The 13,350-nt window shown below is 35.0% G+C and overlaps 1 protein-coding gene across 1 annotated transcript in view; it reads left to right on the plus strand.

The window, feature by feature from the left end:
• The window catches only part of LOC106873606 (sorting nexin-6), a 39,042-nt gene that overhangs the window by 8,646 nt on the left and 17,046 nt on the right, over positions 1-13,350 (plus strand). The window contains exon 3 of the mRNA XM_014921050.2: positions 8,312-8,416. Within this exon, the coding sequence (XP_014776536.1) occupies positions 8,312-8,416 (105 nt within the window). The remainder of the gene's footprint in view (positions 1-8,311; positions 8,417-13,350) is intronic.

Below are 13,350 nucleotides of genomic sequence, written 5' to 3' on the forward strand. Positions count from 1 at the left end.
ATATATATATATATATATATATAATCATCATCATTTAACGTCTGTCATTTAACAGACCGGGACCTTTGGAGATATGCAGTGATTGAGAAGACCTGGAAACTAAAGTGAGATTGCAGCCACGCATGTCCAGCCCTGTTAAGAATACCCCTGATGCGTTGGGTGATATGATATGCTTGAGAAGACCTGTTGAGTCTGGCTCCTGTGTCAGTGACACGTAAAAAACATCATCCAAATGTGGTCGATACCAGGTCTGCCTGACTGGCTCCTGTGCTGGTGGCACATTAAAAGCACCAACCAGTCGTGAGCAATGCCAGTATCCCTGACTGGCTCCTGTGCTGGTGGCATGTAAAAAGCACCATCTGAATGTGATCGTTGCCAGGCCTGCCTGACTGGCTTCTGTACCGGTGGCACATAAAAATCACTCACTACACTATCAGATTGGTTGGCGTTAGGAAGGGCATCCAGCTGTGGAATCATTTTCACATCAGATTGGAGCCTAGTGCAGCCACTGGCTCTCCAGACGTCAATCAAACCATCCAACCCATACCAGCATGGAAAACGGACGTTAAACGATGATGATGATTATTTCCAATTTCAAAGCTCACAAGTCAGACTTTGGGTTAAATGTTATTTCAAATTTTAATTTAATATATGAAATAATCTACATTAAGAATAATGAATTTTATTTGATAATCTGGAACAGTCATTGATTTCGTCACTGGAGGTGTGTAAAAAATTATTACCGAAATTTACTTGGTGATTGGAACAAGAACTTGATGATGCTTTAATTTTGGTGGGTTTTTTTTTTTTTTTTTTAACGTCTAATCAGTCTGGCTAACAGAAGAAGAAATTCTTTTATGAAGATTGAAATGTTAAGATGTAAATTATATTTTGTATCTCCATTTCATGGGCTTGGTTGGAATGTCAAATGAAGCCTGCTCTTGTAGAACATCAGGTTGTTTATTACCTGATAACATGTATACCAAGCTATGTGATGAAACCATGACAAAAGTTTTACACCTATTAATGTGATATGGGCTTATAATATTGTGTGAATATGTGGACAATGTTAAATTATAAGAATGTTTTATAAATTTTGCACATAAATTAGCTGTAGTTATGGTTGTATGGTTATGAACAGTTTGCAACCATGTGGTTTTGGGTTTCATCCCCTGTGTGGCACATTGGACAAATGTTTTCTATAGCCTCAGGCCAACCAATGGGTTATGAGTTGAATTTGGTAGAAGGAAACTATATTAGAGCCTGTCATGTTTGTGTGTGTGTGTATACACACATACACACTCCGCTCTCATTCGAAACAGCGGCTGCATGTTGGAAGAGGCCCCACACCAGATGACTGAATGTGATTAAGATCTTCAGAGGCTTAATGTCACCTTGGAGGTTGTAGAGGGTCTGGTCAGCTCTGCACATGACGACGCCTCTGGGGTCACTAATTTGGAATGACTCCTGCCCCATCAAGCAAGAGCATGAAGCAAAGAAGTGAAGTAAGAACACACTCCACTCTCCATTCTAATATGAGATGCGACTAAAACTTTGGGTTAGACTAGCATGCAGAATATGAGCCAAATAATAATAATAGCATATAGAAAAACAGGATGCTATTCAGTAATTTATAGGACAGGCATTTTTCAGCAAAATCTTGAAATAATTATCTAACAGTGGGATTCTGATGAAATGAAGTGCAAGATTGCATAATGTTTCTACAACTGTTATGTAATTGTTTCAGCATTTTGATGAAACAAGTGTATGTCCTATAAAACATTGATTACCATACCTGTTTTCTATATTATATATACATACACACACAAACACAATGTGTGTACATATGTGAATTTCTTTTTTTCATGTCTTCACAATGACCTTGAGTAAAATGATGATGTGTTTGTGCTCGGCAGTTTTATTGGTTTCAACATAGGAAGACCAGTGTAGCAAATACTTTACTTGAAAACAAATAGTTACAAAGAAGAGTATCTGGCTGCAGATTGCTGCCTCAGTAAGTGTTGTTCAGCCCTTGCCAACTTAAAAAATGTGGCTGTAAGAATGGAATGATATACATTTGGATTAAGACTTCTACTCCATAGAATCCTTTTATATAAGTTAAATGATAATTTTTTTTCTATTCAAATATGCTTTCCGATTTATCACAAAAATATTGAAATCTTATTAGTTTATATACTAATCTACAGATGGAATTCATTATTAGAAAATGGACAGCAAATGTATCAAAATCACATCAATTGCTTTTTCTTCACTTTTCATCCTGTAGTTCTCAGACAGAACAGCAGAATAGAGAAGTAACATGTAAAACTTGCTAATGAGGATGCCTATGTGTGTTTGTAATAGCAGTCAAATTTCTTTTAACTTAACATCCTATCATCTTATAAAAAAAATGTAGTCATGCTTATTCGAAGTGATATAGTTTGCTCTAGCAGAGCTGACCTGGTGCTAAACAATAATTTGCTATATTTCACCTCAAACAATGAAACATTGCAGTATGTTAGACAAGACTAAATGAAGCATGACTTGTGGTTTTTTGAACCACTCCCAAATATATGATCAGTAAAATCTATGCTATAGATCTGCTTGATTAGAATTGATTAGGGATACTTAACTAAAAACAATATTAAAAACTAATACAAAAATATAAGTCATATCATGAGTTGATTGTTAACTCTTGTTTTGTCACCTTAGTAAACTTTAAGTGCACAAATAATCTGATGTGAAGAGTCTGCTGAAACTAATCTCTGAGTAACCAAACTATCTGACGTTACCTCTGGAATGTTTCAACTGAAATATTTGACAGTGGTGAAGGGTTTAGCTTTTTCTCTTACCTTAGCCTGCCTGACCTAACATTGTAATTGTGGTTTTCATTGCAGTGAGTTTAATTTGCAAGGATCTATTTCTGCTTCTGACTAACCCAGATAAGCTTATTTATTACTGACACATACCTATAATATTTAAATTTATGTACTTCTCTGGCTTCTGAACTTTGACTGTTTAAATCTCCTTATTCAAATTGGCACCACTCATAACTAAATGGATAAGGTCTATAAACCTTCAGAAAGTAGTTTACTTTGTTATGTTTTACAGTTCTTCATTTATTTTTAAATTTTGCATAGGGGAAAATCTTTTGAAGGAGGTCATAGGCTTTGTGAATGTAAATGTGTGTGTGTGTGTGTGTGTTACATAATTGTAGGCATGACTGTGTGGTTAAGTTCAGGATTTTCAAGCGAGATCGTTGCCAGTGCCCATGGACTGGCTCTTGTGCGGGTGACACATGAAATGCACCATTTTGAGCGTGACCGTTGCCAGTGCCGCCTGGCTGGCCTCCGTGGGATTTTCGAGCAAGATCGTTGCCAGTGCCCCTGGACTGGCTCTTGTGCGGGTGGCACATAAAATGCACCATTTTGAGCGTGGCCGTTGCCAGTACCGCCTGACTGGCCTTCGTGCGGGTGACACGTAAAAGCACCCACTACACTCTCTGAGTGGTTGGCGTTAGGAAGGGCATCCAGCTGTAGAAACTCTGCCAAATCAGATTGGAGCCTGGTGTAGCCATCTGGTTTCACCAGTCCTCAGTCAAATCATCCAACCCATGCTAGCATGGAAAGCGGATGTTAAACGATGATGATGATGATGAAGGTTCAAGCCAGCTATGTGGCACCTTGGATAAGTGTATTCTGTTGTAGCCTTGAGTTGACCAGTGTCTTGTGAGTAAAATTTGGTTGAGAGAAAACTATGTAAAACCATTATATGTATGTATACATATGTATTTGCTTTAGCGAATGAATGTACCTTACTTGGAAGCAAGTGTTGATATCAGGAAAGGAATCCAGCCATAGTATACTACCTCGAGACATTTTATCCTGCATACGCAACAAATATGGAGACTGGATATAAAAATGATGACAGTGCCATGGCAGTTTATGGCCACAAAATGAATGTCAAGGATTCTATGTTGCCTTCAGTCAACATAACAATATCTACACTATCATATACAGTGAACTTCCAAAATATGTAGCGTACTTTTATAAGAGTGTTATGTTGGTTGAAGTAGTAGTTTGCTCTTTTTAATGCTAGCTTTTTGTGTTCAAGTAAGGTACTTTAATGCACATCTTCACACACCAAGCCACTGCTGGATATTTTGTCTCTGTGCTACATAAATGTTACCTGTTTAAGCAGCGTCAATGTGAAGACACACATGAGAGAGACAGGCCAAGGAATATTTGTGCAGTAATTATTGAACTCAGACTGAAAATATTGGACCTTACAGATAAATATCAGAGTAAAGAGTTAGACAACAGGCCTATACAACCTAGGCTAGAATGAATAAACATATATTAGATTGTAATGAGGATTAAGCTACTGGAAGAGACAGATTAACTTAGCCCTATGTTTCATGCTGCAATTTAACAACCTTACTTGATTAGCATTTTTGCTAACAACTGAAAACCTACCTCAAATAAGCAACTGTCTGTCCCATTTAGATGCACGTTGACATTCCTAGCAAGTTGAGGTTTGGTGGTAAAGAAAGGTGTTAATTTTCATTGGGGGATGTAATAAAACTTTAAAACAAACGATTGATATTTTTGTCATCTATGAAGTGCGTTATTTTGGCAGTGAATGCCTAAAAAGAAAGTGGTTATAACACATGTATGTCATCTTGATGGAACTCTTCCATCATGTGTTGCAGAATAACATAGAAAATAGCAGCAATAGTGGTAGCTAATGCATCATTAATTGTTGGTGCTGCTGTAGGATGGCATCGGTGGTGTTCCCATTGATAATTTGAACGATCCAGAAACGTCTGTTAGAAGTTTAAATAACACAGTTGAAATTATGTAAGCTGTATTTGAGAGGGAAATTAGTCTTTCAAGTTGCAGCTAAATGCAAATAATTTAGCTTAAGTAATGTTTAGCTTCACAAGTTGACAAATATCGATGTGCAGCTGTTGTCTGTGAGAAATTTGTCTAATCTGGCAAGGTTTTTATAACCTTATTTTCAAAGTGTTGACTATCTCCATGGTTATTTTGTTTAGTTGCATTCCAGCTCAGTTCACATTCACTGATAGTTCTCCACACAAATTGTTTTCTATAGGTGAACTACTTCATGGACAATACATACAGCGTTTAGTTTTAATCAATATTATTGATTAGTATAAAACCAAATGTCATATTTGAGTAAACTAAAAACCTTATGAAGCTTGTCCTTTGTTTTCTAAACACAAGATTTATTCATTTGTTCATTTTTACATCCATTCTTCTGTGCTAGCATGGATTGGATGAATACTTATTGGACATTGTTTTTATGGTTAGATGCTTTTCTGTTGTTAACCCTTACCTGTTTTTCAAGTAAGGGATTTTTTTTTATTCCACATGTTTTTCAAAGTGAAGAACTAGAGGATTGATTAGTTGACGAGGAATTCCAATACAGCATTCAGTCTTTTGTTCAGTGCTTTCGTGTCGGGATGCAGAGTGTAAACATTCACATCTATACTTACTTTGGTCCCTGTACAAATTCTGTCTCTCAGTTCCACAAACATTATAACATAATCGATAACAAAAGTCTGAGCAAAATATGAGATTCATTTAAGAGCAAGTTTAGAGTTTATTTCTGTCTTCTTTTTTATTTTAATTATAACTGTAACATTCTAATAATTCACTCATACCTATTTCTTACAAATTTTACTTTAAAAAAACAAAAATGCTTTTATATTAGTTTGTTTTTTAAATTTTTTTTTTAAGTACCTAAATCAGTTTTCAGAACTATATTCTAATATGTTAGAAAATCATACTGAAACAGTTTCTCACAGAAATTCAGACAAGCTGAAAGCTACTAATTTTGTCTACAACAAAACTGTCTTGAAAGTCGGTGGCTCAGAGATGAAAGCCAATATTTCAATATTTTAATATACTTTAGAGACTACAGTTTCATATTAAACTCTTTGACAATAGCATTTATATTTGGAATTTTTTATAATTTTAACAGTGGTGTACCAGAAAATTTAAAGATGTTTCAAAGCCTTAAATTTACAAATCTATTTATGGAGATTTGTATGAATTTATGAAGAGTTTGATAGTGTGTTTGTGTGTGTGTGTGTGCGTGTAGGCAAGGCTGTGTGATTAAGAAGTTCACTTTGCAGCCATGTGGTTTCAGGTTCAGTCCTGTTGCATAGTACCTTAAGCAAATGTCTTCTACTATAGCTCTGGGTGACCAATGTATTGTGATTGGATTTCTTAAATGGGAACTGTATGGAATTGTCACATGTGTGTGTGCATTTTTGTGTTTGTCCCTCACTGTTTGACGATGTTGGTTTATGTCCCTATGACTTAACAGTTTGGCAAGAAAAGATTAATAGAATAAATGGATAAATGCTAGATTAAAAAATTGGCTGCTTGGGTCATTTGATTGACTAAACCTTTCAAGGCGATGCCCCCCCAACATGTCTAACCATAGTCCAATGTCTTAAACAAGCGAAAGGAAATGTATAAAAGAGAAGAAAGTAGATAAATGTTTAACTATTCTTTGCCTCTTAAGTGCTTCTATATATTTCCTAATTATATGAAAGTCTCTAAGTTGCTCTCGGTAGATTGTTGATTTAGATGTTAATGACTTTGTAGCCTTTGACATATTTAAAGTGGTAGTTACGATTCATTTGGTAAGAAGTTTGGATCAAAGGAACAATGCTACTATTCTGGTAGCTGTCATAAGCAGTATGTGTGCTTGTGTAAAGGAACGGTGATTGTATTAGTGTTCATTAGTCTCGAAAGACTATGGATTTGGATTCTAAAGTGTGTTCTTCTATGTACAGGTCTGGACAGGTTAGTATGGAGAGCTGACTGTTGTTCAAACTGCCATGGTCTTCTCTCTACATTGCTAATGTAGACTCAGAGACCAATTACTAATACACCTATGTACCAGTGTTGCTGCAGCTGTTGCCAGAAAAATGTCATAAATAATATTGACTGCTTGACAGACACCATTTTTGATTTGATCTGATATCTTATAAAGTAAGCTGTTTAAAGCAGTTAGAACCACAGTGTGGCTCTAATGGACAAATGGCGTTAAGACAGTTGTAGGTTTCTAGTCTGAAGCTAAATACTGCCTGTCAGTTTTTAAAATGTTTTATTATTGTGAGTCATTACTATCATAGGATAACCTTTTTCAACTAGGTTGGGTCATTTGAATTCAAGTTGTTTTGGCTCGGAGCATAACTCACTGCCAACAACATTAGAGGGACTGCTAGCCTTCTGGTTGTCTGGTTCTCTTACAAATTGGTTACTACCAGCAGGCAATCACTTGCTGTAAGGTGAGTTAACTTTGAGGGTACCCCTGTTTGAAACCGATCTGGGACAATATGGCAGCAAGTGGTGATCTCTGATAGAGTATTGTATGTTACAGTCAAAATTGTGAGGAATAATACTCTTCTGTGCTTGTAGACACTTGAAAAACAGATTTTGGAGTTCAATTTCTATCTACTTCTTGTTTGCTGCTGCTGCTGAACAGGAAGTGAATAGTAAATACCATTTTAAATGATTATGCCTGCAATTTAGAAATTTAAATGATTAGAATAGCTAAATATTATCTATAATGCATATTTTTTTCTTTCTCAGATGTAACATGTCATTAGGTTTGTACCTAATGTTTCTTTACACTGCTATGGACTGGATTTAATATTTGTAATTTGTCCCACCCATGCCAGCATGGAATGCGGATGTTAAACAACAACAATGATGATGAATATATTTCACGTTGCTCCAGTTCACTCAGCTGTAGAAATGAGTTCCAACATCACTGGTGCCAAGCTGTATCGGCCCCTTTGCCTTTCACTTGGCTAACTTTGATGGCATAGAGAGGGGAGGCTGGTATGCATGGATGGATGCTGGTCTTCCATAAACAACTTCGCTCGGACTTGTGCCTTGGAGGGGAACTTTCTTGGTGCAGTCCCATGGTTATTCATGACCGAAGGGGGTCTTTACTCTCTCTTTCTCTCTCTCTCTCTCTATATATATATATATGTGTGTGTGTGTGTGTGTGTGTGTGTGTACCCACATATACATACAAGCAAAAGGTTTTGAGTAACTTTGAGATTTTGTCATGTGCCTGATTCTTTGATCAGTCTGTTGAAGCAAACAAACAGCAGAACTCTAAAGTTACTATTAATCCTTTTCCTTGTAAAAAAGAAGTGATCCTTCAGTTAATGTTTGGTTGTCTTTATTTGTAAAAGAAAAAAAAACCCGCACATTAATATTAAATTATGTAGTAAATTGAGTATTTTTTTTTTTTATTTCAGAGCCGTTCAGAAACAGTTGATTTATCCACAGACTCGTCCCTTGTTGTTGATATTTCAGATGCTCTTAGTGAAAGAGACAAAGTAAAGTTTACTGTCCATACAAAGGTAAGTCTGAAGTATTTTGGGTTTTCCAAATGAGAATGTTATGTTCATTTTCCTAAAGTGAACTATTAAAATATACCCTTTGTTTTCTTTCATAAATCAATGATTCTTCACTTTTTAACACGAGTTTATATCTCTTATAATCAATATTACTTTGAAAAGAAAAGGAAAAAAAAAATTATTGTTGCACATTTCTAAAGAACAAGTTATGTAACTGTTTTGGGTTTTTTTTATATCAACTACATTAAATCAATAAAAATTACTGCATAAAATATCAGATATTTATGAAAAAAGATGGCTTCAGGTACTGACTGGTAAAATCTTCACTTACACTAGTGTTGTAACTGAAGAAAAATACTAAAATGAATTATCGCATATTAATATGCATCACACACTCAGATTGAGTTGGTTAGTAAGAATAAGCTGAAGCCTTAGGAAAATGGCAGACTTAATATTTTAGATAACTTACTGAACTCACAAGAAATCTAATATAATTTTCATCCTAATTGATTATTGGGAATTCAAAACCATTTTATTTCGCATCAGTGTAATGTAGAATAAGTGTTAACTAAAAACAATAATAATGTTAGATGAAAAGAAAATTTTAACTGATAATATCATCGTTTCAATGTTCACTTGTGTCTGCTTGCATGAGTCAGATTTTTATACAGGCAGGTGCACTTCCTTTCACCAACCCTCGCCTGTCGCTAAGCAAAGCAATATTTCCCCATGTTTGGTTATCTATTCACGTAAGATTGGGTAAGAAGGACACTGCTTGTATGATAGTAATACTTGTTTACAACTACACCCTGAACATGCACGCCCTCCCCCCCTCCACACACACACACACCATGTGTGTGCATGCACATACATACACACATATATAATGAGCTTCTTTCAGAATCTGTCTACCCAAATCCACTATACACAAAGCTTTGGTCATTCTGGGGCCATAATGGAAGACACTTGTCCAAAATGTCACAATGTGGGATTGAAAGCTATGCACTTGGCAAGTGAACTTCTCAATTACACAACTATACCTGTAAAATGCTAGAAAATATGGATATATAAATATGATGATAAAGAGATGAAAGATAAGTTATATTACAAGGGGGGGAAAAATCAATTTTTGATCATATTTTATTCATCTATTAATAAGGGTTTAATATATGATAACTTCAAAATTTGCAAAAACACGAGAAACATTGAGTGACTGATTTTACATTTAGTGGGAGATTATGATGTTAGGATAAATTTGCTGAGAAAAAAAAAAATTGAAATAAGTTTGGTAGTTCATTTTCTCCATTGTTTAACAATAGAGATTTATTCATCTATGATCTTTGATTTTCTGAAAAATCAATATCAGACTTGGCATTCATATATGTGAACTATATATTATATTTTTGCAAAAAAAAGCCTTTGAAATTATTTTCTTCCAAGAACTTTTATTGCAGTAGACATTCTTCAATAATTTTGAATTGAAAAAATTTTCAACAAATCTATTTAAAAGAAAATTTTGCTTGTATGGAGTAGAATGTTATGTAAATGAAGTATGTTGGAATTAATTTCATTAAAACAATATCCTATGATTTTTTTTTTTTTTTTGAGGTGTATTTGTCAGGCAAGTGATTTGATCTGAGACTCTGTTGAAACTAAAACGATTACAGCATGGAAGATACATAACAGCCATTACAAAGGCTGTTTACTTCACTTAAACATTATTTAGTGTCAAAGTTTTCATTGCACCAACTCACCCTTGTTACTTGATTCTGACCAGGTCACAGTTGGGTAACAAAAATTTTGATACCAAATAATAGATGTTTAAGTGAAATTAACCCTCTTTGTGCATTTTTGACTGTTTAATGTGTCATCCCATGCAACAACTGAATTTTCTATGATGATTTCAAAAATGATTTGTGTGTGATCTTTGGTCTGGGATTAAGAAATTAGCTTTGCAACCATGTGGTTTCTGCATTGATCCCTCTGTGATGGCACCTTAGTCAATGACTTCTCTATCCTCAGTTTGACCAATGCCCTGTGAGTGGAAAGTAAGGTAAATTAACAAAATTGATCTATAATTAAGGTGTCTGTATCAAATCTCTCTAAAAAGGGAGGAGATGGGATTAGACCTATCAAATCGGCTAGTTTTTCGTTACCAGCTGGTTCGTTGGTTCCGTCAAGAGAGTTTGCTGGTTGCAAGCATTCAGACCATGGGTTTTTCCAGCAATTGTTCATGCTGCATGACAACTGTTTGAGCAAAAAACAAAATCTGTAGAATCTCACACTCTCCCCCAAAACAGAATGGTGTTCACCCAGCAGTGCTATTCTTGCATCTCTGTTTCTCCTCTGTGTCAACTATTTTGTTTGGCTCAAATTGAAAATAGAGGGAAGCTCACCCAGTTTTTTTTTTTTTTCTATTTACATAAGCTTATCTTTTGTGTTGTCCAGGCCATACCAGCGTGGAAAGTGGTTGTTAAATGACAACGATGTTTATCTAGAGAAGTATAGGATAAAACCTTTGGTTATATAAGTTTTCAGTCATATAAAATGTTCCTCAATTTTACTTTTTAGAGCATGACACAAAATTATCTGGTTTAATTATATTTAATCTTAGATTCCCAAGGGTGTTGAATTCTAGCTTTAGATCAAGTTGGTTTTGTAATTTGGGAAAAAAAATGTTCCTCAGTTCAATTTTAGTGGTTTTAAAATCAGTCGAAAGACCAGACTAAATTCAATCTCTAACTTCCCCACCTCTTTTCCTCCTCACCTAGTCCTTGTCTCTCTCTTTCTCTCTCTCTCTCTCTCTCATATTTGACCTTTTGATGTAATTCCACTTGTTCTGTTTAAAGAACTGTGACATTTCCTTCATAGCATTAATTCCTATCAGAACTGTGCAACTAAATAAGGTCAAACATCAGAAGAGAACTCATCAAATACGTTCTTGTTTTTGAACTTTTTCAACTGCAGTACATGGCTTTATTAAGGATCATAACATTTAAAATAAGTTGTTTTCAGGAATTTTGTTCTGATCTTTTTTGTTTGTTTTTTGTTTTTTTTTCTTCCTTATACCTGTAAGTTTTCTTTACTAAGTCTCTCATATGTATCTAGTTTTAGTACTAACCTACTTCATGGTTGTTTCTGACAGTTTGCTTCACAGCAAGTCTGGTTTTATTCATAAATGGTTTTATTCATAAATGTTCCCAGTATCTTCAGTTTTATTTAGATTTAATGTGAATTCAGTTCAATTTAACCAAAAAATGAGGGAACTTTATGATAAAGGCAAATTTTTATATGATTTAGTCTTGTATTAAGGAACAGAAAAAAACTACTCTCTGTTCTTTGTCTAGCACATCTTGTAAATTGTTGTATTGATTGAATGATAGAGCAAGAGCAACTTATTGAATATTATATGACATAGTTAATGTTGGCATGAATGTCGGACATATTTCAATTAGGTTTATTGTATGGCAGCTTGCCTCTAAATTTATGATCGGCAGACATTAAGATTATATCAGACCAAAGGTTATAAAGACTTGATATGTTTAAAAAAAAAAAATTATTAATTAAGAATATTAATTAAGAATTATTAATTAAGAATATATTCTTTTAGAGAATGTAAAGCTGTATGATTTAAAAACAAAATTTTTTCCAATTGGTCTGCATTAACAAAGAAGGAAATATCAAATGTCTCGGCAACAGATAGCTTTCAATTTTATCTCACAAATTACAGTGAATAAGAAGCTATCTTTTTCTCTTAATAACAATCAAACCTAATTATGGTTGGCACTTTGGCACCCAATAATTAAGTGCCATTTGCAACCGTGGCTTTTTATTGTTCTCATTAGATAATTTTAACTTTTGTTTGTTTAATCTTTCAATTGTGTTACATCTAACACTTTGCTATAAAAGATTAGCTATCAACAGGGACTGTAAGCATGATTTGTGCAGCATCTCGTTTTGTGTCTACTTTCCATGAGTTGGACAGGTTGCCACAGTTGCAGTTGGCTCATATTTACAGTTACTATTCAGCTAGACAGCCCAAATAATAACTTCATATTGCTCATGTCTTGTTTTTGGCTTGGTTTCTTATTGCTGGATGACCTTCTTTTCTCTCGACCACTTTACTGAGTGTACTGGCTGCTTTTTTTTTTTTTTACTACTACTAGCATTAGAGAGGTAACTTTCCTTGGTAAGACTAAAGGGGCCTGATGATCCAATGTCTCTGCTTGCCCACTTCTGTTTTTTTCTTCTTATAAACGGTTAATATCAATTTTTATGAATCTATATCTATTATCAATAAAATGTTGACAATAAGAATTTCTTAGACATTTCTAAATAAATAAGTAAAAATTCTAGTTAATTTCTGTTCATATCCAACCATTGTTATGGTTGTACATTGATAGATTAGGAATGTTTGTTTTTCTCTTAATCTACGAGAAATCTTTGATGTAATTATGTATAATGATGTATTGCATTGAGTTTCTTGCTGATCTCTGAATTAGCTGGTACTTTCATTCATCATCATCACTGTTTAACGTCCGCTTTCCATGCTAGCATGGGTTGGACGATTTGACTGAGGACTAGTGGACCAGGTGGCTACACCAGGCTCCAATCTGATTTGGCAGAGTTTCTCCAGCTGGATGCCCTTCCTAACGTCAACCACTCAGTGAGTGTAGTGGGTGCTTTTACGTGCCACCAGCACAAAGGCCAGTCAGGCGGTACTGGCAACGGCCACGCTCAAAATGGTGTATTTTACGTGCCACCTGCCCGGGAGCCAGTCCAGCAGCACTGACAACGATCTCGCTTGAATGTCTTTACACGTGCCACTGGCACAAGTGCCAGGAAGGCGATGCTGGGCACAGGTGCCACCACGATTTCATTGTTATTGAAAACTGTAGATAAATTGGTTTGCCATGATAAAGAGGAAATGTCTAATG

The sequence above is a fragment of the Octopus bimaculoides genome, chromosome 6, assembly GCF_001194135.2.
Source record: "Octopus bimaculoides isolate UCB-OBI-ISO-001 chromosome 6, ASM119413v2, whole genome shotgun sequence".
Lineage (NCBI taxonomy): Eukaryota > Metazoa > Mollusca > Cephalopoda > Octopoda > Octopodidae > Octopus > Octopus bimaculoides.